Raw genomic sequence first — 27797 nt, forward strand, 5'->3', positions numbered from 1 at the left:
TTCAACGTCCTGTAGTTTTCTGAGTAGAGGTCTTTAACCTCTTTAGTTAAGTTTATTCCTAGGTATCTTAATTTTTTTGGTGCAATGGTAAATGGGATTGTTTTTCTGATCTCCCTTTCTGAAAGTTCACTATTGGTGTATAGAAATGCCTCAGATTTCTTGGGGTTAATTTTGTATCCTGCTACATTGCCAAATTCATGTATTAAGTCTAGTAGCTTTTTGATGGAGTCTCTAGGGTTTTGTATGTATAATATCATGTCATCTGCAAATAAGGACAGTTTTACTTCCTCTTTTCCCATTTGGATGCCTTTTATTTCTTCTTCTTGCCTAATTGCAATGGCTAATACTTCCAGTACTATGTTGAACAGGAGTGGTGAGAGTGGGCATCCCTGTCTTGTTCCTGTTCTTAGGGGAAATGGTGTTAGTTTTTGTCCATTGAGTATGATGTTGGCTGTGGGCCTGTCATATATGGCTTTTATTATGTTGAGGTATGATCCTTCTATTCCCACCTTTCTGAGAGTTTTTATCAAAAATGGGTGTTGGATTTTGTCGAATGCTTTTTTCTGCATCAATTGATATGACCATGTGGTTTTTTTCTTTCAATTTGTTTATGTGATGTATCACATTTATTGATTTACGGATGTTGTACCATCCTTGCATCTCTGGGATAAATCCTACTTGGTCATGGTGTATGATCCTTCTGATGTACTGCTGGATCCGATTTGCTAAGATTTTGTTGAGGATTTTGGCATCTATGTTCATGAGGGATATTGGCCTGTAATTCTCTTTCATTGTGATGTCTTTACCTGGTTTTGGTATTAGGGTGATGCTGGCTTCATAGAATGAGCTTGGAAGTGTTCCTTCCTCTTGAATTTTTTGTAGTAGTCTGAGGAGGGTAGGTTTTAGTTCTTCCTTGAATGTTTGGTAGAACTCCCCTGTGAAGCCGTCTGGCCCTGGGCTTTTGTTTGCTGGAAGCTTTCTGATGACTGCTTCAATTTCTTCCATAGTTATTGGCCTATTGAGGTTTTTAGATTCTTCCTGATTGAGTTTTGGAATGTTGTATTTTTCTAGGAATTTGTCCATTTCCTCCAGGTTGTCTAGTTTGTTGGAGTAGAGTTGCCCGTAGTATTGTTTAACAATCATTTGTATTTCTGTGGGGTCTGTTGTTATTTCGCCTCTATCATTTCTGATTTGGTTTATTTGGGACCTCTCTCTTTGCTTCTTGGTGAGCCTGGCTAGGGGTTTGTCAATCTTGTTTATCCTTTCAAAGAACCAGCTCTTGGTTTCATTGATTTTCTGTATTGTTTTTTTGGTCTCTATTTCATTGATTTCTGCTCTAATCTTTATTATCTCCTTCCTTCTGCTCACTCTGGGGTTTTCTTGTTGCTCTCTTTCTAATTCTTTGAGTTGTAGAGTTAGATGATTAACTACCATTTTTTCTTGTTTTTTGAGATAGGCCTGTAGAGCTATAAACTTTCCTCTCAGGACTGCTTTCATTGTGTCCCAGAGGTTTTGGATTGTTGTGTTTTCATTGTCATTAGTGTCCAGGATGTTTTTAATTTCTTTTTTGATGTCATCAGTAACCCAATCAATATTTAATAACATGCTATTCAGCTTCCAAGTGTTTGAGTATTTTGGGTTGTTTTTATTGTAGTTTATTTCTAACATTATGCCATCGTGGTCTGCGAAGAAGCTTTTTATGATTTCAATCTTCTTGAATTTGTGGAGACTTTGCTTGTGACCCAATATGTGGTCTATTTTTGAATATGTCCCATGAGCACCTGAGAGAAATGTATATTCCGCAGCTGTGGGGTGAAGTGTTCTGAAGATGTCAATTAAGTCCATCTGATCTAGTGAGTCATTTAGGATTGCTGTTTCTTTGCTGAGTTTTTGTCTAGCAGATTTATCCAGTGATGTCAGTGGTGTATTAAAGTCCCCTACTATGATTGTATTGTTGTCGATCTCTCCCCTGATATCTTCCAGAAGTTTTCTTATGTATGTGGGTGCTCCTGCATTGGGTGCATATATGTTTACCAGGGTTATATCTTCTTGTTGTATTGATCCCTTTAGTATTATGAAGTGGCCTTCCTTATCTCCGGTTATGGCCTTCACTTTGAGATGTATTTTGTCAGATATAAGTATTGCTACCCCAGCTTTCTTTTCCTTTCCATTTGCGTGAAAGATATTTTTCCATCCCTTCACTTTCAGTCTGTGTGAGTCCCTTCTAATGAGGTGGGTCTCTTGTAGACAGCAGATGTATGGGTCATGTTTTTTTTATCCATTCAGCCACTCGATGTCTTTTGGTTGGAGCATTTAGTCCATTTACATTTAAAGTTATTATTGAAAGGTACTTGTTTGTAGTCATTTCTTTTTTTGTGTGTGTGTGTGGCTGTTTTCTTTCTGAGCTTGATATTTCTTCTTTTTACACCAGTCCCTTTAGCATTTCTTGCATGGCTGGCTTGGTGGTGATAAACTCCCTTAGCCCTTTTTTGTCTGTGAAGCTTCTTATTTCCCCTTCAATTTTGAATGATAGCCTTGCTGGATAGAGTATTCTTGGATTCAGTCCTTTGCTTTGCATCACTTTGTAGATTTCCGTCCATTCTTTTCTGGCCTGATGTGTTTCTGTTGAGAAATCATTTGATAATCTAATGGGAGATCCCTTGTATGTTACTTTCCGTCTCTCTCTTGCAGCCTGTAAGATTCTCTCTTTATCCTGAACATTTGCCATGGTAATTATGATGTGTCTTGGTGTGGGTCTTTTCGGGTTCACCTTGTTTGGGACTCTCTGGTGGGCTTGTGTGACTTTTTTCTTCCCCACCTCAGGGAAGTTTTCTGATATTATTTCTTCGAATAGGTTTTCTAATCCATGTTCATCTTTCTGTTGTTCTGGCACCCCTATTATTCGTATGTTGTTTCGTTTCATGTTGTCCCAAAGCTCCCTTAGGCTCTCCTCCTGTCTTTTAATTTTTTTCTCCATTTGCCGTACAGTTTGAGTGTGTTTTGCTTCCTTGTCTTCTAATTCACTAATTCGGTCCTCCGCTTCTCCCAGTCTACTGTTGATACTTTCAATGGAGTTTTTTATTGAAGCTATGTCACTCTTCATTTCTTCTTGGGACTTACTTAAGTTGTTGATTTTTTCATCTGTTTCTTCTAGCTTCTTGCATAAGTAGTTGAGTTTTTCATCTGTTTCTTCTTGCTTCTTGAACATCTGGTGCATGTACTCTAGGAACCTTATTCTGAATTCTTTTTCCGTCATGTTGCATATCTCTGTCTCACTTAGCTGCTTTTCTGGCGAGTCCTCCTTTTCTTTCCTTTGGGGGTTTCTTTGCCTACCCATGTTTGATCTCGCTGACATATGTAGATGTTGAGATGTTCAGTGGCTGCTCCCTGGGTGGCAGGGGCTCCTTGGGTTGTGGTTGCTGCTCAGACGGTTGCGGTAGCAGCTGCTTTCCAGTTGGCAGCAGCTCCTCTGGTGGGTGTTGTTCACAGCTGTGTTGGCTCTTCTGGCTGGTGGGGGGAGGCTTCACGTACAGCTGCTGTTCCACAGACAGAGGGTGTGGTGATCAGGAGGCTGTGGTGATCAGGAGGCTGCGGTGATCAGGGGGCTGCTGTTGCTTGGATCGGTCTGGGAAACGCTCCTCTCTTACCAGCACTGCATGGTCTGGGAAACGCTCCTCTCTTATGGGCACTGCATGGTCTGATCAGTTCCTCAGGATGCCCCCTTTAGTCTCAGTTCTCCGCAATCACAAAATCCAAATCTCAAATCTCCTGGCGCCAGCAAACCCGCGGAACTCCTTACCCCGGTCAGGGTCTGTGTCTGTCCCAAGAGACTCGGCTGTCTGCCATGCGGTCTCCCTCCGGCCCTCTGGGCTCAGGTCTGGCAAACTTTCCTGCCCAGATCCCTGGTTTTTAACCTTTCCAGGGGAGGTCTGCCCTTCCCGGCTGCAAACCGTCTCACCAGCTGAGTAAATTTGCCAATTCGGGGTGGGTGTTATTAGTTTCAGCTGCCTACTCCGTTTGCTCCGGGACAAGACCTGGGACGCGTCTGCCTATATCGCCACCATCTTGCTTCAGCAACCTCACTTCTTGAGTTCTGCCTAGGAAAGAATTCAGAGCTAAGACTCAAACTCTAAGAGAACCTTTATTTAGGAAATCATAGAGGTAGAAGAAGTAATTCACAGAAGAAATGGGCTTAGGAAATAAGTTATAGAGGCAAAAAAAAGGACCGTTGGAGCTTGGGAGTGAGGAAGGTCGTCATGGTAATGCAGGGGGGTAGAGGGGGGAAAGGCATGGGCATGCTGCCAGGAGGGAGAATGCTCTGGGTCCTCTTTCCTAAGGGCTTTAAGGATGAATATTACAGGTGAGGTCCCAAGGCAAGATCTCAAAAGAACATTCAGGAGCTTTCCAGGTGTGTCCTTTAAGGGTCAGGTTCTCCACTGATTGGTTGATGCCAGGATAGGGGTCATTATCCGAGGTAGCTGGTCCTGAAGTTAGTCTTGGTGATGTTGCTTATCTGGTTTTGCTGCTTTTCTGGGCCTGGAACTGAAATACAACTGAGGTCTAGATGTTATCTCTAAAGAGGAAAGGTCAGAGGGTTGAAACCACATGACCAGCAATATGCTAGGGCAGGAAAGGTCACCCAGGGATGAGGTCCCGCCCTACAATTGTCCATGGATAGGCACCCAGTTTCCACCCTGGTGACTTTCTGTACCTGGCCCTCTGCTCATGTCTGTCTAACTGCCTGCCACACCATGACCTCAGCAAACTTCTGGAGACACTTGGACAAGATCTATTGAATTCTCTCTTAAGTAAGGATCACATGTGTGCTTTGTTAGTTCAGTTTTCTTTGTACTGAGCTATGACTATTGGCTAAGTAATTTTTAGGCCACAGCTGAAATTATTAAAAAAAAATGTATTTAGGAAGCATGTACTATTAGCTAACTACATGTTATTCTACTTTTATAAAGCTCTAGAAACAGAAGGGGAAGTAAGTATTCTACTGCCCAATAGGTCACTTCCCCTATCTTGGAGTAATAATAAAGCTTGGTTTATCTCAATTACGTTGCTTGCAACAGGAGCCAGGTTTCTTTAGTTCTTTGTTTTGTTTGTCCTTGCCTACTCGTAAACATTCAGTGATAGGGCGAGTATAAGGTGATAACCTAGGCTCTACTCCCTGAAAAGCCTAAAGCAGTAAGTCTTAAGGAGGCAATTTTAGGGCTGACAGAGTATTGATCTCACAGGAGGGAGGAGACCTGAGAGGAGCCTGGTGTTGGCAAAACATTTCTAAAGGTTTCACCTTGACTTTCCTTTGGCTATTTTTGCTGCCTAACTCCAACTTGCCAACTTAAGGAGTGAGTTCACGTTTTAATAACATTGAACACAGTGGCTCTGCTTCCATCCCACACCTTGAAAATGATTAGCAACCTAAGAGGATAAGGAAGAAGAAGCAAGGGCTCCGTTATAGGGACATGGGAATGCTTGGGACATTTCACACTCTGTGCTGGAATGCTACATTTAACAATGCAACTTGAAGTGGCTTATTTGATGATCAAATGATATGAGATACAGACTGTTGAGAAATAAAAGGTTTCCCTTGATCAATTCATCACTTAGAAATATAATACCCGTTATAAATTGGTGATAAAACATACATTTTAAGTTTGTGTAAAAATGGTTTTGCTAGTTTAATTTAATGCAAGGGAATATAATGTTTAAATTGAATCATAACATTATAAGGAAAAAAAATTAGAATCATAAATAGACCAAATGATTTTCATCATTCCCCTCTGCCCTTTGCCCAAAGTAATTTCAGTTCCAGAGGACAGGGGTGGTAATCAACTCTCTGGAAGGAGTACAAAGAAGTTGATTTATTCACTGAGTGAATGAGAATGTTAGGTAATTTTTTTTTCTCTCTTCAGCATAGCTAGATGATCTCACAGGTATCTGGATTACAAGTAGAAAGGAGAATCTATAAATGCATTTAAACTATGTTGTTTCGTACCAAGATCAAGTGAGTTTTATCCCAAGTTCAATATATGAAAATTAATTAAGGTAATCTATCATATCAATAGGCTAAAAGAGAAAAGTCACATGACCATGGCAATAGATGAGGGAAAGGATTTAACAAAACTCAACACTCACTCGTGATAAGAATGCTCAATAAACTGGGACTAAAGAGGAAGTTCATCCACTTGAAAAAGAACAACTACAAAAAAAACCCTCTAGCTAACGTCATCCTTAATAGTGAGGAACTTGAAGCTTTCCCACTAAGATCAGGAATAAGGCAAATATTTCCCCTATCATTTGGTGCTTTTCAACATTATACTGGGAGTCCCAACTAATTCAATAACACACACACACACACACACACACACGCACACACACACAGAAACAAGAAGTATAGAGATACATGTCATAATATATTTATCTAAACCCATAGAATATACAATATCAAGAGTGAACCCTAATATAAAACTATGAACTCTGGGTGACAATGATGGGCCATTGTAGATTCATCAGTTATAACAAATGCACCACTTTGGTGGGGAATGTTGGTAATGGGTTAGGTTATGCACATGTGGGACAGGGAGTATATGGCAGATCCCTGTATCTTCTGCTTCATTTTGCTGTGGACTTAAAATTGCTAAAAACAAAGTTTATTTTTTAAAAAATTGTCATGTTTTTTTAAAAGGGAACTAAGACTTCCATAAATTTACATATTTAATTGTAGGGTTTTTACTGATGAGATGTCTTGTGACTTGAGTATTTTTATTAGTCACTCATGAAGTCTAAAGAAATCCTCTAGTAGGCATTTTCTTTGTCATTCTTAGGTCAGATGTTGCCATTTTGTATAACGACCGATCCGTCCTTGAAAATCACCATGTGAGTGCAGCTTATCGACTTATGCAAGAAGAGGAAATGAATGTCTTGATAAATTTATCCAAAGATGACTGGAGGTGAGTTTAAGAGGAAACGTAGAGGAAATTTAATTACAGGAAAAAGTTAAGTTGTGTGACTTAAGGTGAAGAAAACAGATGAAAGTGAATCCCTCATTCAGACAATCTTCCCAATGGCCTTCCGGACAAAGCCACAGTGGCGGGGGGGGGGGGGGGGGGGGGGGGCGGTTGGCCAAGGCAGAGGCGGTTAGGGGTGATCGCTGGCAGGGGAGGGAAGTTAGGGGCAATCAGGCCAACAGGGGAAGGCAGTTAGGGGCAATCACGCTGGGAGAGGAGGGCAGTTAGGGTCAATCAGGCCAGCAGGAGAGGGCAGTTAGGGGCAATCAGGCCGGCAGGCAGAGGTGGTTAGGGGTGATCAGGCAGGCAGGCAGGCGAGCAGTTAGGAGCCAGTGGTCCTGGATCAGGCCTAAACTAGCAGTTGGACATCCCCCAAGGGGCCCTGGATTGGAGAGGGTGCAGGCTGGGGTGAGCGACCCCCCCCCCCCCCCGCACCCCCCCCCCCCCACACACACTGTGCACGAATTTCTTGCACCGGGCCTCTGTAACTTTTATAAGAACATTTACATTAAAAAGGTAGCTTCTTTTGTGCTTATATCCATTAAGAAAAATAAATGTGATCAGTGATGTTTAAGAAAATGTTCCTCTTCAGAACAGTAAAGGGCCAAATGAACATTTTCCTTTTGATGACTCCACAGGGATCTTCGGAACCTAGTGATTGAAATGGTTTTGTCTACAGACATGTCTGGTCACTTCCAGCAAATTAAAAATATAAGAAACAGTTTGCAGCAGCCTGAAGGGTAGGTAATTTTCTTTTGTGATGTTACAGTTCCATGGGCTTGTACTTAGAAAGAACTGTAATTGGTTATTTTGTTCTGATAATTTGAATATGTCTTTGGTTTGACAGGACCGACAGAGCCAAGACCATGTCCCTGATTCTCCATGCAGCAGACATCAGCCACCCGGCCAAATGCTGGCAGCTACACCACCGGTGGACCATGGCCCTGATGGAGGAGTTTTTCCGACAGGTACTTCTTTCACACTCTGTGCAAATGTTTTTGGAAATAGTGACTGTGCATATTGATGTGCTCATTTTTTCACATAAAAGGTGACTTATTAACTGGCTACAATACTATTTTGGGACCCTGGGCAAAGTATTAATCTTTCAGATAAATGTATTGAAAATTTCTACATGGTAAAAACAAACAAACAAACAAACAAAAACTTATAGAAAGTCAAGACTTGAATCTCAGATGTCACTCTCAAGGAAGAAAGAAAAAAGGGAAGGAAGGAAGGAAGGAAGGAAGGAAGGAAGGAAGGAAGGAAGGAAGGGAGGGAAAAATTAGAGTTGTTTTTGGCTATTAAGAGGTAAATGATAGAGACAGAAAAAAACTTTCATAGTAAAAAAGGGAGAGGGAGAATATATGACACTTCTGGATACATCTTGGTTAGAATTTAGTCTTGTATGCATAGCTGCAAGGGAGGCTGACAAATACAGTTTTTAGCTGTGTGGATCCAGGCCTACATTTAAAAAACGTCTATTGCTATGTGCAAAAGCAAGCCTGGATGTCGCTTCAAGGAATGTCTAGTGGTCTCTGCTACTAGTATGCATTTTTTCCTGTAGTGTTTCTGTTCTGTTTCCACCCCCACCTGGGATGCTAACCATCTGGATTTGGCATCAGATCCCACAAGTTAAGAGCTCAGTGGTCCACAAGACTGGCTGTACTTCAGATGCCATCCCCGTGTGGGGCCCCAGAGAATATTGTTGAGAAAAAAATGTTAAAGACCCATATAAATTGAGAGATATGTTAATGGATTGAAAGATTAAATATTGCTAAAAAATCAATTCTACTAAAATTGATTAATAAACTTAGCATAATCCTTATAAAAATTATAATAGGTTCCCTTGTTGAAAGAAAAGCTAATGCTAAAATCTACATGGAAATGTAAGAATCTAAAAATAGTTCAAACAATTTTGAAAAAGACTAAGAAAGTTGGAGGACCTACACTTCCTTGTTATAAGATATAATATAAAGCCACAGTAACCAAAGCAGTGTGTTGTTGACATAAGACCAATAGGCAAATAGACCAATACAATAGAATAGTGTTTCCAGAAATAGTCTCATAATTATATGGTCATTTGATTTTCTACAAAAACATCAAAATATTTAATTGGGAAAAGGAAGTTTCTTAAATGGCAATGAAACAACACTTATTAAATATATTGGAGAAAAGGAACCTGTAACTTATCTATACCATTTATAAAATTAATTCAAGAATGACTGACCACAGGCTTAAACCTAAAACTATAAAGTTTCTAGAGAGAACTCAGGAGAATCTTCCTCTAATCTTGAAGGTAGGATATATTTCTTAGATAAGACACATAAAACCCTATATATGAAAGAAAAATATGGTAAAGTGGACAAAAGCACAATTTAAAACTTCTGCTCTTTAAAAAATACGATTAGAAGAGGCAAGCCATAGAATGAGAAAAACATATTTATACTACAAATGCCTGTCCAAGAACTTGTTTCCTGATTGTATAAAGAATACCCACAAATCAATTATAAAAAGAAAATCGGCCCTATTTGATTAGATACCTCATAAAAGAAAATACACAAATGGGTAATAAGTATATATACAAGTATGCTCATTATCATTACTTATCAAAGAATTACACATTAAAACCATGATGAGATACCAGTACATCCCCACTGGAATGGCTAAAATTAAAAGGACTGACAATATTAAGTACTATTTAAGTGGAAAAACTGCAAGTGTCAGGCGTTGCTGGTGGGTATATAAATCGTTACAACCTGTCTGGACCACTACTGGTTAGCATCTACTAAAGACAAACTTAATATCCCCTGTGACCCAGCATGTCCACTCATAGGTGTATAACCCAGATAAATTAATGCTTACATCCATCAAATGTCTTATATAGGACTAGTCATAACATAGTAGTTATGACAGCCCAATACTAGAAACAGCCCAAATGTGCATCAAAGATATAAATGGGTAAATACATTATGGTATAGTCATATAATGGAATATGATACAACAATAAAAATGTACTACATACAAAAAACAATAAATCTCAAAAATGCATATTGTATGATTCCATTTATATAATTTTTAAGAACTGGTAAAATTAAACTGCTTATTGAAATCTGAACAATGGGTGCTTTTATGGAGTAGGATTTACTGGAAGATATTAAAGGAACTTTCTGGGGGTGGTGAAAATGTTTTATATCTTTATTGGGTGTTATTTATACAAGTGTGTTCATAATTTATACAGTTAAGAGTTGAACATTTTTTCCCCTTAGTTTAGAAAACAGTATATCAGGTTAAGGATGCTTCATCAATTACTTAAAGAACACTAAAAACAAAACAAAACAAAATTACCGTGTTAAAAAAAATAGCTCTGCCCTGGCCTATTTTCTCAGTGGTTGTTAGAGCCTCGGCCCTCAGACTGAAGGGTCGTGGGTTTGATTCCAGTCAAGGGCACATACCTCAGTTGCAGGCTTGATCCCCGACCCCCGTCGGGGCATGTGGGAGGCAATCAATCAATATGTCTCTCACATTGATGTTTCATTCTCTCTAACTATCCCCCTCCCTACCACTCTCTCTAAAAATTAATGGGAAAAATATCCTTGAATGAGGATTAAAACCCCCTCATCCCAAAATATTAGCTCTACTAAATCCCAGAGACTCTTGAAAATTACTGATAGGTCTCCCAATAAAACCATGATTTGTATTGTCCATGTCTTTTATTGATTTCAAGCCAGACAAAGAATAACTGACAGAATCATGAGAATAATGAATTCAATGGAATTGAGTGCAGATGTTTTTAAAGTTCATCTTATTTTGAATTTTCTAGAAAGATGACTGATACTACTAATGAAGCTTCCAGCATGCAGTGATTTCTGACATCTGAATTTCAGGGCAGAGGGAAATGTTCTATGAGGCTACTTAGCTACTTTTTCATTCTCAGTGCTTAATAAACAGTGACTCAGATATCTGAATATTAATGTTTAAGATATACCCAACACAAAAGGTCAAGTTTTAGAATAGTTATAACATCATACTTGGTTTTGTAATCTGCATTTTTCAGGCTGTGTTACCTAAAGGAAGAGGGCATCAGGTTTTTGTTTTGTTTTGACAGGACCCTTGGTAGACTAAGATAGATATTTGTGTAACCCCCAAATATCCAGAAATGACAGTGTTTGCTTCAATGGCTTTAATGAATAGCCCTAAGGAGAGTAAAGTGTATATGTTAACGTGGACTATTAGAAAATCAAACTATCTCTGCTAGCATTGCCTCTTTCCTTCAACTACAACAAAATCCTCTCAGATCATAATGAGTTGACTTAGGACTTTAGATTTAACCCTGGAATCTTATAGTTCTCTGTCTCTGGGTTTTTTTAAAGTAAGTGATGTTCAAGTCCCCTTCAGAAACATACATAGCAAAACAGGAGAATGTGGAGTTAAAGGTCAAAATGAGTGAGTTTATACTGCCAACAAACATGTTTCACAAGCAAAACACGTTTATAAGACTTGTGCTAAAATATGACCTTGACTCCAACAGGTAAAATGCTTTCATGCATTCAGTTAACTAAGTGAGCCTCCCAGTTCCTGCATATTCTTAGCCATGCCACGCCATTTAGCCCTTCGGAGGTAGATACAGCAATGAATCTGAAAGTCTTCAGTGTATGCTTTGCTCATGAGCTATTTAACTGGGTCTGTGTATCTATGCAGAGGTCCCAGCCATTGGCAGGACTGCAATGGTTCTCCCATGATTTTTCTCATTCTTGCGCATCCTCATATCACCACCCGTGAAACTACCCCATTGTAGAACCCACAGGGCTGAGAGATCCCTTCTCCCTAGTTAGCCAAGTGACTGGGGCTTTTCATCTCACACAGTCCAAATTGCACTTTTATAAAAAATTTGAAAATATATTCCTTCATTCCTTTGGAATGTACTAAAAATCTAAATACTGTGTCATGTGAGCCACTGTCTGTACTAGAGAATTTGAGGCAAATCAGCCAAGATCTGCCCAGAACCCAGCATGGCCCTCAGCGGCAGTGTAAATGCAATCATTGTGTGTGTCTTGTCAAAGAAAGTGTTTTATGTATATTGGGCAAGCATAAGAAGTCTGATAATGCAAAGTGAGAGATAACTCGATGTGGCTTCAGAACACCTAAGTGTAAGCTCTAGCTTTCTACCTGTCCAGTAGGGAAAATATGAGTCTTCACCTTCTTACCTATAAGATGGTGTTAATTCCACTTTGCCTCCTGCTAGGATGGTTGTGAGGAACAAAATGATAGAATAAATGTGAGAGGTTATAGAGATCATTCAGTTAACTAAATATAATGAGGAATTGGTATTATTTATTATTTTCCCAGTTATTTTAAGTTTTATATTTTTCCAAAGCAAAGTATTAGGAAGCCATTGATATTTTGTTATTTGATAGTTATTTAAAGCCAAACTTTGAAGGATGTGGCTGCAATAAAAAACACACACATTCCCAACCCAGCCATGGTTTAAAAATTAGTTGGTTAATAGAAATACTGTATTTTATTTTTGCTCTGCAAAATATAGCACTAGACTTGAAATTCAAAATTAGACACTGGATATCAATTTAAAAAAATAAAAAAAACTACTCAAGATAAGGAACTGATTTTTAAAATCAACAGCAACAAGAAAATTTATGTGTGCATGTGTGCACACATAAACACACACACATTTAAAAAAATCTCACCTGAAGATATGCTAATTGGTTTTAGAGAGAAGAAGGGAAGGAGAGAAAGAGAGAGAAAAAAAAATCTATGTGAGAGAGAACATGAATTGGTTGCCTTCCGTATGCACCCTGACCCAGGACCGAACCCACAATATGCATGCACACACATTCTTATATGTATATATGTATGTGCATACATATACATATGTATGAATTAATGTTTCAGAAAAGCCTAGAGGAGTTTGGGGATCAATTTCTTATTAATTTGTCTACCAAGTTTATCTTATCTAACAAAAGGGCTTAAATAGACATTAACAATTTTTAACACCATGCATTTTTGGAAGACAGAAGTGTAGACCAAGCTGCTTGCATCATCCTTCAAAATCCCATCATTGTTACTCTGATCCTTGGTGTAAATATTTAGGTATACATTCTAGAATCAAGGCAAATGACAGCAGGGAGAGACCAGAATTGTATCCAGAATTTGCAGTCTTGAGGAACTCTTATTTCTGACTCTTGAGTAAGCAGCTGATGGTAAAGGAGATAAAGCAGGTCCTTATCTCCAGGGCATCTTTGGCAGCTCACCTGCGAGTGAGTCATCAGCATAGCAGTGCCCTCTCCGAGTGTCCATGCAGGTCAGCACAGTGGCCTCTGCCCTCTGACTGTAATGGGTGTACTTGGAAAGTGCTCCATTTATTTCACCTATGTCCAATATTACTGAGAGATCAGAGGTGGAGGTACCAGCCAGGAAAATAACCATTAATAAAAGAAGACATATTCTCTTCTTGAACAGACATATTAGGTTGGCAAGATAACAAGAAGTGAATATAGTTAAAGTTAAGAATATATATAATCACTGCTATTAAAAATTGTGCATACTTCATACTAAATGAACCTGATGACTAAGTGAAGTTTTTCTCTTTTTCAAATAGTTGCTTTGTGACACATGAAAAAAACACACACAGAGATATATGTGTGAAGCCTACCTGGTACTACCCTGTCAGCCAAGGAGAAATGAAGAACTAGAAATGCAAATTATTTAAGAAGGAAGGTCAAAATGATTGTTTTATCCTAAGTAGTATACAGTCCGGCCCCTTTATTTTCTTCAGTGTTGCTAGAAGTAGTATCAAGTGTTATTTAAAAATAAATTATATTTCCCAAAACAATAAAAATATATTGAGTTAGTGAATGCTCAATGGAGGATCTGATATCACAAATTTAGAGACACAACCAAAACATGTTCATAAAGAACTGTAGCTATGCGCCAGGAAATAACTCAAAATTTAAAAAGCAAAGCTTATAGTTTTAAGAGGCATGAAAGTGGAAACATCAATTACACAGGGCATATTAATGTTCTGTAAAATATAACACTCAAAAAAATACAATTATATAAATTTTGCTGAAACCAAATGTTAGCTATAATAATCATTTAACATTCAAACAGTTTTGGTGACTTTTATAGAATTTAGAAAGGCATTTTTAGGAGGAAGGCAGGAAGGTAATTAGGTGGCCTAAATTCCTTAAATAAGTTGTCCAAAGAAGGCTAAACTATTACACCTACTCCTCATTTTAAATCTCAATTAATTCCCCTATTGAAATAGAGGTCCCTCAATTACTACTTTTGGCCTCACAGTGGCCCCAAAATCTGTGGCCAGAGGCTGGCTACATGTTTGTTGTTGCTGTTGCATCTGTGACTAAAACTTGGTTTCGGTACAAAGAGGTTTCTCAAGACTTCATACTTTACTTTTTCCTACCTTTTGCATTTTTTTTAGAACTATAGAAACTGTTTGACTTCAGAGAAAAGAGAAAAAAAATATGCCATTAAGTCACTGGATTTGACATCTTGTTGACAGCCATCAGAGCATTTCATGCTGTTAGGAAAGCATAAAAACAATTATTAGATCTCTGTCATGGCCTTGCAAAGAAGAAATCTCCACAGCCTCCAAGGGAATTGCTAAGACAGGCATAGCCGTCAGGCGTAGCACCTCAGGCTGCCTTGTGCTTCCATGTCAATGGGGCCTCTCCCTCCACCTCCACACCTGCGGGTTCCTCCCAGGAACAGGTGCGGACAGCCAGCGGGATAATTGAGTGGTGCTGGTTAATTAATCTTCATGGCCCTATAATTTTGCTCCAATCATTTGTATGAGTCAGTACCTCAGAACATATGTGTATTCAGTAAGTATTGCTCTTTAAAGGGCCCCCAAAAGACAGCACAGTCAAATGACAGCACAACCTCCCTGGAGAACAAGGTGACATATCCAGTGCCTGTGGCTTTGACCCCGATTTCATCTTGATGGAAAGTAAATGTTCACTATTCAGGGACAGAATAAGGAAAATTATAAAGTTTGTCAAATTTATACTCTGGGGTCCTAACTTTCTCTTTGCATATCTTTTCTTCTCCCTTAGTCTCCAACTTGTCCTATTGGTGCCTGCATAGTCTGGCTGCAGACCCCCTACTAATCTTGTGCTCATAGCCTCTATTTGCCCTAAAGAATAAATAACACTTTGAAATATTTATAAGTAAATTAAATAATCAGTGAATTTTAATATTCAGTGTGCCTTCACACTGGAAATTTTATATTCAAAATCAATTATAGAGTACAAGAAGCAAAGAGAGTATAAAATCTCTCACTTCATCTGTAGAAGGTCGACCCTGTATGTATCTATCAATTGCCATCCAGCATTCTATAAAATTTAGCTCATGGAAGGTAAGTCATCACAATGCCTTTAACAGGCCCAAATTTTCGTTGTTAGGTCAAACAAATAACATATATAGTATATAGTATGAAAATAGATCTGTTAAAATATCAGATAGCTACTCCTTCACCAATAAATCAGTTGTATCACATATATCAAATAAGTGTCCCCAATATCACATTTCCCCTGAGGTTTATTTCTATTTTAACAATAGTAATATCATTATTTATATTTTAACAAGCTATTAATGATATTATTCTTATACCTTATTCTCAACATGTTAACAATCAAATCCATAGTAACCTTCACATCTACCCCTCACACAGGTTGTCTTATGTATATTCTGGCACCAAAGACTCCTTTTCCTTCAGATTGGAAGCTCAAGAGTCAATCTCAATTCATTTCAAGCCATCCTTTCCACTGCTGACAAATTAATCTTTCAAAAGTCCAACCTTGTCATGTCAATTCCTTGGTAGAAAAAAGACAGGGTGGAAAGCCAATGCCTCTCCATTACATTAAATAACTACTAACCCCTTTCCTGTGCTTTAACGCCCTCCAGATATGCACTAAGCATCATAAATACTTTTAATTTTCACAGTTCTATACTTTTGCTGTTCTTATTAGCTAACATTTAATTACTATTTACTAAATATTAGGCCCTGTCCTTAGGCTTCCCATTCATTATCTCAATAACCTCAGGGAAATTCTATTTGGTAAATACTATTATATCTTTATTCCTAAAATGAGTCAACCAAAATTATCAACTTAGGTAACAGATGAGATTTGCAGAGAGAGCTGGCTGAACAGTGACTCCATACTGTGTCTGTGATTCCAAGGCTAATGGTCCTAATAATTCCCTTTCATCTGTCCTGTAAGCTGGGTATAAATATTAATACCACATGTTGTGGATGTTGTTATTCTCTAAGGGAATGAGGGCAGTTGCTGGAAGAGGTCACAGAAATTATAGTACCTGTTTGCTTTAGGTCCTGACATGGTAAAACATTCCTGTGTGTAGCTACTTCTTCGGTGACTATATCTAAATTTTCCTGAACAATTCTGGTTTCAATATAATGAGGCATGGTTTAGAGGAAATACACCAGAAAACATTAAAGCCCATAAAACATATTGACATGATGCTGTAAAGATCATGATGAAAAGTTGTTAGAGGAGCAGAGTGAGTGGAAGCTATGAAGTCCTCAGACACACGTTCCATCGTTACAAGTGAAAGGCCCCCGCCCTTTTGTCTCCTGATTTCAGAACCTGACCCTGTATCTCAACTTGTGGCCGGATGCAAGGCCAGTGTCCCCCTTGAAGGTGTGCAACCAATAGCTTAGGAGGAAATAGATCCTAAAGCTTTCTTTCAAATGGCCAGACAATCAAAGGGAACAGGCACAAGTGAAGTATTCTCTCTGTTTCTTTTGTAAGCACGTCCCCTCAAATGCAAGGGAAGCACTAATATTTGATGAACCTTGTGATAATAAAGTTTTACCCAGGGGAGCCATCTTTATTTTAGGAGATGAAAATCTAATTAGCTCTTCTGATGCTAAACCCAAACTTTTAAATGGAGTTCTTTAAGATAGGCACTAAGTTAATCTACTATAGATAAAGTAAAAAAAAAAAAAACAAAAAAAAAAAACACAACCATTGACATTTAAATTTTCTCTGAGAAAATATTAAAATTATGCCTACTGAATTTAAGAATGTTAAAGATATTCTTTGTTACTTGCTGTGGGGGATTCAAATAAAATTGGGTAATAAGTAGAAAGATATTTAAAAATGCTCATATACTTTTAATTTCAAAAAGCAGTCTAATTAAGAATTCTTGATACTGACGATCTGCTGATATATTTGGCACGGGACACACACAAAAAGAGCAGAAAAATTCCTTAGCTGGGTTGTTAATTAAATGCCAAATAACACACTAAGATGACTATTTTATGGTGACTTCAGAAAATGCCAAAGAGCAAGGTGTCTCTTTATAATCAAGGGGTTGTAATAACACAGCAGGGTCTCCAAATGCTGAAAATACTCATTTCTTTTTTTCCCTTTTCAATGTGTTCCTAAAGCAGACCATCCGAGTAGAATTATACAAACTTAGACTATGCTTTGGCTTTATCAAAATCATAAACACACAGTGCCAATTAAAAACGGAAAGATGTGGCTTTTGGCTTTGTATCTAGACTGCTTGTTATTTCAGCTTCTCCAGACCATGTCTGTACTAATGAGCCTTCCTTTCTGCAGGGAGATAAAGAAGCTGAATTAGGGCTTCCATTTTCCCCACTTTGTGATCGGAAGTCAACGATGGTGGCCCAGTCACAAATAGGTAATGCTGAAGATCGGGGGTCACGGGGAGCTGGGCGTGTGCTTGTCGGTTTTCAGATGGACACACCACGTTGTCCAAAGGGGCAACATCCATGAAGACCTCGTCCCATAGTCATGACAGCTCGTTCCTTAGACCTAAGTATTGGTGCTGAATCATAGGAAATATTAAAACATTCTCACAAAATGAATTCAATGAAGCAGTCTTCGTAAATGTAATTATGTAATTGTTATTCTGTTGGTAATGCTTTTACAGAAAGGAGGAAACTTTAATCTCGGGGAAGAGACAGGTTTTTTTTGTTATTTTTGGCTGATTATTGGTTTCTGTAATTTAATCTTTTGAATATAGGACAAGTCAATGAAAATAGTAATATAGCTGTTCTGTTATCACTGTTTGCATAATATGCTTAATATACTAGCTTATATTCTTTTGAAACAAATTTTATACGAATAGATAAGCCAACAATAAGTTTGAAAAATGATACTGCTCCCAACCATATCCATTCTCTTCATCTGTATTTGTGTTTGAGACTTCAAGTCCTACCCATTATTAAAATGTATCATTGCTATGCTGCATAGTTCAAATATTTGTACTAGTTATTCCCTGAGCCAGCCTTTGTACCACTTCATAACTGCTAGATGGCTGCCTTACCTCTCCAGCTGCTCCTGCGCCACCTCCTACAAAGCCAGAGTCAGCTGTAAGACAGCTTGTTGCTCTGACCTTTCCCCCTTCCCACCCAAGTTCTAACAGCCGTTTTTTCTAGATACCATAACACAGGTGCCTATAATGCAGGGGTGAGGGTGGCAGGCTAAGGACCTCCTCAGGCAACCTGGGAAGAGTGGAAGTTTCTGAGACTTGTTTCTGCAATATAAATTGCTGCTACGTTAGTACAGGTGACCTCTTAGTTGACAGTCTCCATATCCCAGGCATTTAAAACCTTAGCCAATGTTCATTGGGTGGCCAATTAACATTGCTTTGACCCAAAGGCAAGATTAAAGCACAAAACTGTTGAAGGTGTTTTTTTTTTAATTAAAAATGTACCTTCATGTATTCTATGACTAATCCAGTTATTTGACGTTCGAATTACTTTTATCCAAGTATCTGGTGGATGGGCTCCTCTTCAGATATAGATATTGCTTGGGACACTATTACCTCTAAAACCTCCCTCTGATTACTGTCCTATATTCAGATGCTGGCCCCACTCCCAGGTGTGTTTCAGGCAACAAGCACTAGATGTCCAGCACCACCCCAGTCCGGGGACTTTGGGGTGTTGAATGTACACAATGCTTACTAGTAGAATAGGTTTCCTTCTCTCCCACCTAGACACTGGGAGGCAAGTGCCCTGTTCTCTCTCTGTGTCATCATCTGTCTCAATGAGGACTTTAAATGTAAAAGTCTTTATTCATTCTGACACCTCCATGTGGCGACATTAATGTTGTCTCCCAGAGATGATTTGACAGAACTCACCCACACACTGTGAACTAACACTTTACATCCAGAGAATAATAAACAGCAATCTGAAATATTAGCATACTGGCAGAAAGCTCTGACTAATATAGTAAGAGGGGCGAAAGTGGTTGCCTTTCTGTTGTGTGAGAAAATAATTTCATTTCTTTGAAGCTTACTAGTAGATATTATTTCTTGTTGGGGAATAATGAAATTTAACAATCCAGAGAAGACCTTCCAGAAAGGGTAATGATGACTCTCATTGTGAAAGGAAAATGTATTAATTCTGGTTAGATCTGAACTTACTGTTAACAATAGTAGGAGGCTGAATATTAAGTAGGAAAGCCAATAGACTTGAGTTAGCAAGCTTAAGTTGTATCACTTCCTCTGCCTGAGAGAATATTTTACCCAGCTGTTAGACCATCCCTATAGATTGTGTTATTGGATTAAAAGTCATTGCAAAAAAGAAATCATTGCAAGGGTTAAGCAAATCAATATTATAGTTGATACTTGTGATAAGGAGCACCAGAGACTGTTCATGATTACTAATTTTAGAATTCAGTAAACTGTAACATTTGAAATTTCTCTTTTGCAGGTTTTATTGATTTCATAGTAGAGCCAACATTTTCTCTTCTGACGGACACAACAGAGAAAATTATTATTCCTCTCATAGAGGAAGACTCAAAAACAGAAAATTCTTATGGAGCAAGCAGGTTTGATATTTTATTTTTTGTATCATTTTTTTCATATTAGTGATGTTTCATAACCTTTTCATTATGATTATCTTGATTATTTCTTACATAGGCAGGAAAATCCTTACAAGAATTATTGGACATTATTGCCACCTGGTGGCTGTGTATTATATTGCCTATGCCTTTGAAATAACTTGATGTCTGTTACAAAAAAATATCCAAGTATTAAGGAGTATATTAGAATAGTATTCAATATCAAGGAGAATAAAATTATTTGAATTTTTACTGAGGATATATGTATTGCATCCTGGGGATCTAACACATCTAATTGTGTTAGTTTAATCAATCACAGCCCACTTGTATATCTTGAAAGATGCTTTTATCAAAGTTAGCCTTTTAAATGACATGAATGCAATGAATCTATGTAACGTGCTACAGTAAAGTCCGTTATATATACAACTTACATTATTTCAAACTAGATTTTTTTCATCGATAAATCTGTTAAGGCATATTATTTAAAACTTCCAGTTGCAGAAAAATCATACTAAATTCTTACCCATCTGAACACACAACTTTTCCTAATAGCACACCAGCGGGCTGCCTAAAAGTTGCCCCAAGGAGGAAACTGAGGGAATGTTCTACCTGAGAAAGAGTCAGGTTAACCTGAAGACTAACTGGTGGAGGGAGAGCAGGTGCCATTGTGCACTTTGGGCTCCAGGATTGTGATGCCCCTTTGGTGATGTTTATCAGTGGACTCACTACTAAGTCAGCTCACCCCACGTTTCTGCTGCCCTCATCAGCCTCTCCACCTGTAATACTGAGCACCCCCACTGCTGCTCTGGGAATCCCTGACAGAGTCTCTGGCCCTCTCCAGGGTATGAGGAGAGGCGGGAGGCGAGCATCACTAACAGGTGCTCAGCACTGGGCCGAGCACCTGCCATCCTGCTTCTCCAGTTGGTTTTGTCAAGTGTTTCAGGCTTTGCTCCCCCATCCCATATCCCAACCTCCGTATATTCTGGTTTCTTTGCTTGTACGGTTAGCTTACGCACCTTTATGTGTTTACACGCTGCTGATTCCTTTAGACGATCAAATAAGAAAGGCACCGTGAACGATGGATCCTGTTCCCCGGACTACTCTCTTGCATGCGTGGACCTGAAGAGCTTCAAAAACAACCTGGTGGACATCATCCAACAGAACAAGGAGAGATGGAAAGAGTTAGCTGCTCAAGGTACAGTTGTTCATGAAGCCTTACCGCCACCTCTCTCTGTCTTACCTCCTCTGAGATTTTGGATTTTTCCCTCCTGGTTTTATTCTTTTATAAAATATGCAAGCCCATGGTGGTATTTGGAATTTAGCTACCCTTTGATTATTCTTAAGAAAGTTGGTTAATCTATTAAAGAAAAAGAGACTCTGCTCTGTTGATGCCACATGGGCTGCAGAAGTATGTCAGTGAGGTCAGTGAAGTGGATATAAAGAACGGGCCAATAAAAAGCTGACAAAACTTTACGGGGCTCGGTAGCCTCCTGTTCATTTTAGAGGCTTTTATGTTGCCTTAGGAATGTAACACCTAGTGTCAGAGATTTGGTATCTGGTTCATTTTTCTTCTTTCAATTTTACTGTTACTTTTTTGTCTGACAGTTTTACTCGGGAGTTGGAAAAGTCATTTGTAATTTATGAGCTGAGAAACAAATATGGAGCTAGCTCTAGTTATTTCTGACTCAAATAAATTAGTCCGTTTCATTTACAGAGTACGTGAATTAGTATCCATCATTAACTTTAATGCAGGAAATTAGCTTTCAAATTCCAGATCTGGCCCCTGCCTTCTCTCACCGCCCCCCCCCCCCCCCCCCGCAATGGTTCTGTCTGGCCCCTGCCTTCTCTCCCTCCCTTCCCCCCCCCATGGTTCTGTCTGGCCCCTGCCTTCTCTCAAACCCCCCCCCCCCCCATGGTTCTGTCTGGCCCCTGCCTTCTCTCCCTCCCCTTCCCCCCATGGTTCTGTCTGGCCCCTGCCTTCTCTTACACCCCCTCCCATGGTTGTCTGGCCCATGTTCTATACTCCCTGCACAGTGCACTCTGGCAGTTTTTTAAAACACCCAGGGTGTTTGCAATGTTTGCTTCTGCAGCCAGGAAATCTCTTGGATCTCTCTGCAAAACTGAGTCATTCTTGATTGGCAGGTCTGTTTTAACTTGTAACTTGAAAAACACAACATTTAATAACCCATTTAACAATTCTCATATAGAGTTATATACTATTACTATTTTACAGATAAGGAAACAAGAGCAGAAGACAGTTTTTTGTCTTGCTCCAAATCTCACAATTAGTAAGTGCAGGAGCTAGAATTCATTCTTTCCAAATGCAGGGCCCTAAAACCCCAAAGAGACCTCCCCCCTTGACTACTATTCTATTTTTCCCCATTAGAGCCCAGTTTAGTCACTTCACAGTGATAGCACTAATCCATAATCCATACTTTCATATTCCCTTCCTTATTTATCGTCTCTTCCACATGGGAATGTACAGTCCACAAAAGTCCATGATCTACTGTTTTCTCCAGTGTATCTTCAGCGACTAGCACAGCGTTAAGCATAGAATAGGTGCTCAGCAAATATTTGCTTAATTAAATAGTTAATTAATCCTGGATGATGCCATATATTCCTCCACCTCTGCTATTAAAAAGTAAAAGAAATACTGATCTAATGCCTTTATCTGAATCTGTAACTCACAGTTCCCCAGCTATGGAAGTCTGATTAGTTAGAACATTTTAAATGCATAAGCAACAGTAGTACCTTTCCACCAAATAACACAAACACTGTAGAAAACTTTGTCTTTGATATTCCCCAAAAAAGTTAGAAAATACTTTATATTTAACAAAAATTTAAAATTCGCCCTTGAAACTCAAGAATAGGAGAATGGCTGCTTTTTAACAGTGTTTTGCAAAACCAACCTAGTTGCGGAAGACTCTTTCAGAGCATCTTCCACGTCTGTGCAATTTCTCAGTCAGCCAGAGATGTGTGGAGGGCTGTCTCAGCCCTCTTATGGCCTCTAATTGCTAGGATCTTTCTGTGAAACCCTGCTGGTCTACCACTTATCCCAAACTGGGACCACAACCTCACGCTGGAAAACCTGTGAGTTTTCCCCATTTTCTTCAAAGCGAAATCCCTCATTTCCTGTAAGAGAAACCAGGGATTATTGCGCTCTCCTCCCATTCCAAACTGAGTCTACCCCCTTGGGCAGCAAAGCTGGTTGCTGCAGCCATTTCCAAGTGGGGGTTGGCAGAAGGGAGCTCGGGAGTAGTTAGCTCCAGGCCAGAAGGTCATAGCTTCCTGCTGTTCTTACTTGAATATCCAGCAAATTTTCATAAGTAAATGCTTCTCAAATTGTTGTGTTACCTTGGTTGATTTCCAATTGATGGAATAGTTAATATTTTCCAATTTTATACTGTTTTCTCTGGAGAGGAAACACTCGAACTCTCTACATCACTGGAACAGGAAGTCCTCTTTCTCCACATTGGTTTTTGAGAGAATTAAATGAGTTGATGTATGTAATCTGCTTAGAAGTTCTTAGAATAGTAGCACTACATGAGTTGCTGTTCTTACTGTAGTTCAAGCATGTCAAACTCAAAGGCTAACACGGGCCAAATAAACAAGGTTTAAGTTTATGTGGGACACACACACACAAAAGCTTCAATTTTCATAGAAACGTAGGTTTATTTCAATAGAGACATGCTGAATAAAAAGGGCTGAAATAAATGAGTAACAAAATAATGGAACATTTTCATAAAAATTAATATTTTTTCTTGAACAGTAACTTACCAGACATTGAATAACTGCACACATTAATAAGCATAACACAAATAAACCTATTTTTCTTGGTCTCCAAAGCAAAATATTTCCTGTTGCGCACACCAAACAAGTCAGCCCAAGACTAATGATGTGGCCATCGGCTGCTAAAATATTTGCTGCTAGTATTAGTGGAGAGAAATGGTGTGCCTGCACGTAAGGGAAATGAATGCAACACGATTATAGTAATCAGTCATTAGTGAACATTGTAGTTCGTTATTAATAATTATGTATAACAGGATGTTGTAAAAATCAAGTTATGAAATTTTTATTAAAATGTTTCTTACATACTGTTATGTTGGCTGGGCCGCAAAAATATTCGTTGTAGGCCATATGTAGCCCGTGGGCCGTGAGTTTGACATACTTACTGTAGTTATTATTTACTGTCCTTCTGTTAGTATTTTAGGAATTAGGGATATGATAGGAAACAAAAGAGACAATGACTCCTGTCCTCATGAAAGAGGGAGTGGAAGCAAGGAGCAGGAGTGAAATTTTTTAATAAGGAGGCCAGGAAAGACTTCACTGAGAAAGGGATAATTTAAGTAAATACATGAAGAAAGTTAGAAAGAACCCCGGGGAGATCTGGGTAAAGGATGGGAAATGCATTGTCAGACAGAGCAAATAACCAGCAAAACACCTGGGAGGTCAAACTTGCCTGTCCTGAAAAAATAACAGGAGGCCAATGAAGTTGAAGGAATAACAGGAGGCAAATGAAGCTGAACCCATGGGATAACATAGGTGGTGTGGTAAATGGGTAACATGGCACATCACTGGTTTTTGGCCAAAGAGAGATAGGTAGCCAAATTTGTAGAATTTTGCAGAAGAAAAATAAAGTGGTCTGAATTGAAGTTTTAGAAGGATTACTCCGGCTACAGAATGGAAGATATTCTTCTCTTTGGGAGGCAAAATGAAAACAAGGGGGCCAGAAAGGAGGGTGTTTGCTCATAACCCAAGAGAAAGAAGAGGGTTAGATCAGGTGGCAGTGGGGAGGGCAAAGTGTGTCAACTCTGGGTACATAGAGATGGCGGCTTAAGGCAGTATGTGTGAGTAGGAGAGAGAGGAGAAAGAGATTGGAATCTGCCAGGCCTGCGTGGCTCAGGAGCATTCAGCTATGAACCAGGAGGTCGTGGTTTGATTCTCGGTCAGGACACAAGCCTGGGTTGCAGGCTTGATCCTCAGTAGTGGGCATGCAGGAGGCAGCCAATTGATAAATCCCTCTTATCACTGATGTTTCTCTCTCCCCCTCTCCTTCCTCTCTGAAATCAATTAAAAAATATCTATAATAATAAAACTGTAATATGCTAATTAGACTGGACGTCCTTCCAGATGACCTTCCAGTTGAAGCCAGGGCTGCGAGGGAAGCCTGGGCCCCAGGTGCCAGAGGGAAGCTAGTGCCGGCAGCCGGGGGAAGGAAGGCCTACTCTTGCACTAAATTCGTGCATCAGGCCTCTAGTATATATATATATACACACACATTTAAAGAGATTGGATTCTGGATATATTTTGAAAGCAGAACTGATAAGATTTGTTAGCAGATTAGATGTGGAGTATGAAATCAAGAGTCAAAAAGGATGTCAGGACTTTTGGTTTTCTTACACATTAATTGAGTATATGTAAATTTATATATAATTATTTTGCAGAACAGGTTGGCATCTCTGGCAAAACTGAAGATGTACATGCCATATTTCCCAATAATTTCACTTTCATATTTTTACCCTAGATAAACTTTTGCTCATGTGCATCAGAAGATATGAGCAAAATGTTCATAGCAGCATTGTGTATGAGTGTAAAATACCTGAAAAAAAAAAAAGTGAATTGAATTCATAATCTGTGGTATATTCACACTATGGAATAGCATACTACTGCTCGGATAAATGAATTTTAGCTGTGAGCATCACAAACTTAGAAAATCACAAACAATGTTGAGAAAAATATACAAGCTGCTAAAATGTAGAAAGATACTATTTATAGAACATTTTAAAAATTTTACAAGCTAAATAATAGGTTTAAGAATAATAGGTTTTTTATCTTTACATGATAAAAGTAAAGAATGATGGAGGAAACATTCAGAATCTAGGAAGAAGATTGAGAGATTTATTTAGAAATTAGTAATATTTTATTTCTTAGGTTAGGTGCCAAACACACAAATATTTATTTTATGATATGGTTTTACCTACCATATATGCTTTGTATATGTACATACATACAATCCAGTTGTGTGATTTTCTACATACAAATATATGTATATATTTGCTTAAATACACTGAAGATGAAAGTTTATGATAATTGCATGAGATGAGAATAAGCAGGTCATCTGATGCTTAGAGCTTTGGAATATTAATTCAATTTTGAGGCTCTGAACAGAATCCTGAATAGTTGGCCATCATCATATTAGCCTTGCAACTATATTTTGGGATATCTCAAAAATATCCCACAATCCTTGAGCCGTGGAAAGTGTGACTGCTTGGGCTCCAAAGAATATAGCTCCTGGGTCATCAGTTTTAAGAAAACAAAACACTTTTTTAAACAGTGATTTCATTCACCAAGCCTTCTATTAAGGATCTGGGAACATCCATCTAAGAATGTTGTATGGAAACCCATTCTTTTTTGACATGGGGCCTTTTCAAAAACTAAAAAAAAAACAAAACAAAAAAAATGCTTTTCTCCATCCAGAACGTGTTACCTTTTTAGTTAAATCTTATAGAATGAGGAAGGTGCTTTCATAACCTACTCAGTGTCCCTCAGCATCTTAAGTCTTTGCCCAATCCGAACCTTTTCCTGTGTGATTTGAGACCAGACAGGAAGTGTTAGGAAGGGGTGTGTGTGTGTGCCTCTCCTTCTAGTGAGGCAGTTGGAGGGAAATAGTGAGAAAAGTCACTCTTCTATTTCTACCTATGAAATCTCAGGCAAATCATAGCCTCAAAAATTGTGGCTATTGGGAACACAATCTCTGTGGGAATGTAATAGAGATTCCCGTAAATCCTGGCCCTCTCTCCAGTTTCACTGCAGAGTCGTGAAGATCTATGATGCAGCTTTGGGAGCAAGGCACCTAAGGAAGTGAGAAAAAAAGAAAAAGCACGTTTGCCTAAACTGGTGGCAAATGGGTGATAGATGCCTAATTAACAACCAAGGAGATCACATACAGAAAAGAAAAGTATGCATTTAAAGTGCCATGTAAATGTGGCTCGTTTTCATTGGTGGTCCCATCCTCATAGGTCACGAGGAACATTTTCTGAGGCTGTGATGGGTGGGCGGAGTAAGTGCATGCTAATGAACTGTGAAAGAAGCATGTCTATTTAGAGCAGCCCCTGAATGGCAAACACAACTATCTGTTCTTTCTCACAGCAAAAGCATTACTTTTGTAAGCCCCCTGAGAATTTGGTTCACCGTTAGATGCAAGAATTCCAAATTGAATCAGGCCCACCAAATTCACCTTGACAGGAGCAAAAGCTACCCACCAACCCCAGGTCTGCTTTCTGTCCCATCTTTTCAAGGAGAATGTGTTCTTGAGAAGCTCTAGTTATGTCCCAGAATGGAATCTGGGGGCTCAGCCTAGAATGGAATGCAATATGTTTCTCACTGTGCTGGGTACTTTTCTGATTTATTTGATATTGATTCAAATCCCAAAATACTAGGCTCGAAGAAGAGAAGATGTGAGAAAAGGAGGCAACGTGGGAACTGAGATGCCACCGGATTTGCATTGTGCACGAATCACAGCTGTTTAGAACCAGCAGGAAACCTAGAGCTAGCTGAAGGCAAGCTTGACATTTGAGAATATGTATTAAAATTTTCAAACACACAAGTACTTTCTAGTTTCTTTTTGTAACTTATTTCCTACATAATGGCTTAAAGTCATAGAATATGTTCAGTATGATATCATCCATTTGAACTTTTTGAGACCTGGTTTTGGCTTAAGTAGCTCATATGTGCCACCCTAAAAGGAAAAAAAAAATAAGTTACTATTTTTGAGTAGACTTACTTTTATATAAATTTGGGGAATATTGTCATCTTTATGAGATTTTCTTCCTATTCATACATATCTCATCATTCATAGGTCTTTTTTCATGTTGCTCCAAAAATTTATTTTTCCTTAATAATAATAAAAATAGTG

At 38.8% G+C, this 27797-nt stretch overlaps 1 protein-coding gene across 1 annotated transcript in view; it reads left to right on the top strand.

Annotated features, from left to right (window-relative positions):
• PDE1A (phosphodiesterase 1A) overlaps positions 1 to 27797 on the top strand; it is a 158319-nt gene that overhangs the window by 118414 nt on the left and 12108 nt on the right. The window contains exons 8-13 of the mRNA XM_070422633.1: positions 6831 to 6956; positions 7652 to 7753; positions 7861 to 7981; positions 17633 to 17714; positions 19753 to 19870; positions 20932 to 21077. Coding sequence (XP_070278734.1) covers positions 6831 to 6956; positions 7652 to 7753; positions 7861 to 7981; positions 17633 to 17714; positions 19753 to 19870; positions 20932 to 21077 — 695 coding nt within the window. The remainder of the gene's footprint in view (positions 1 to 6830; positions 6957 to 7651; positions 7754 to 7860; positions 7982 to 17632; positions 17715 to 19752; positions 19871 to 20931; positions 21078 to 27797) is intronic.

Source organism: Myotis yumanensis, unplaced genomic scaffold (genome assembly GCF_028538775.1).
Source record: "Myotis yumanensis isolate MYYU_CA2020_CCGP unplaced genomic scaffold, mMyoYum1.0.hap1 SCAF_8, whole genome shotgun sequence".
Lineage (NCBI taxonomy): Eukaryota > Metazoa > Chordata > Mammalia > Chiroptera > Vespertilionidae > Myotis > Myotis yumanensis.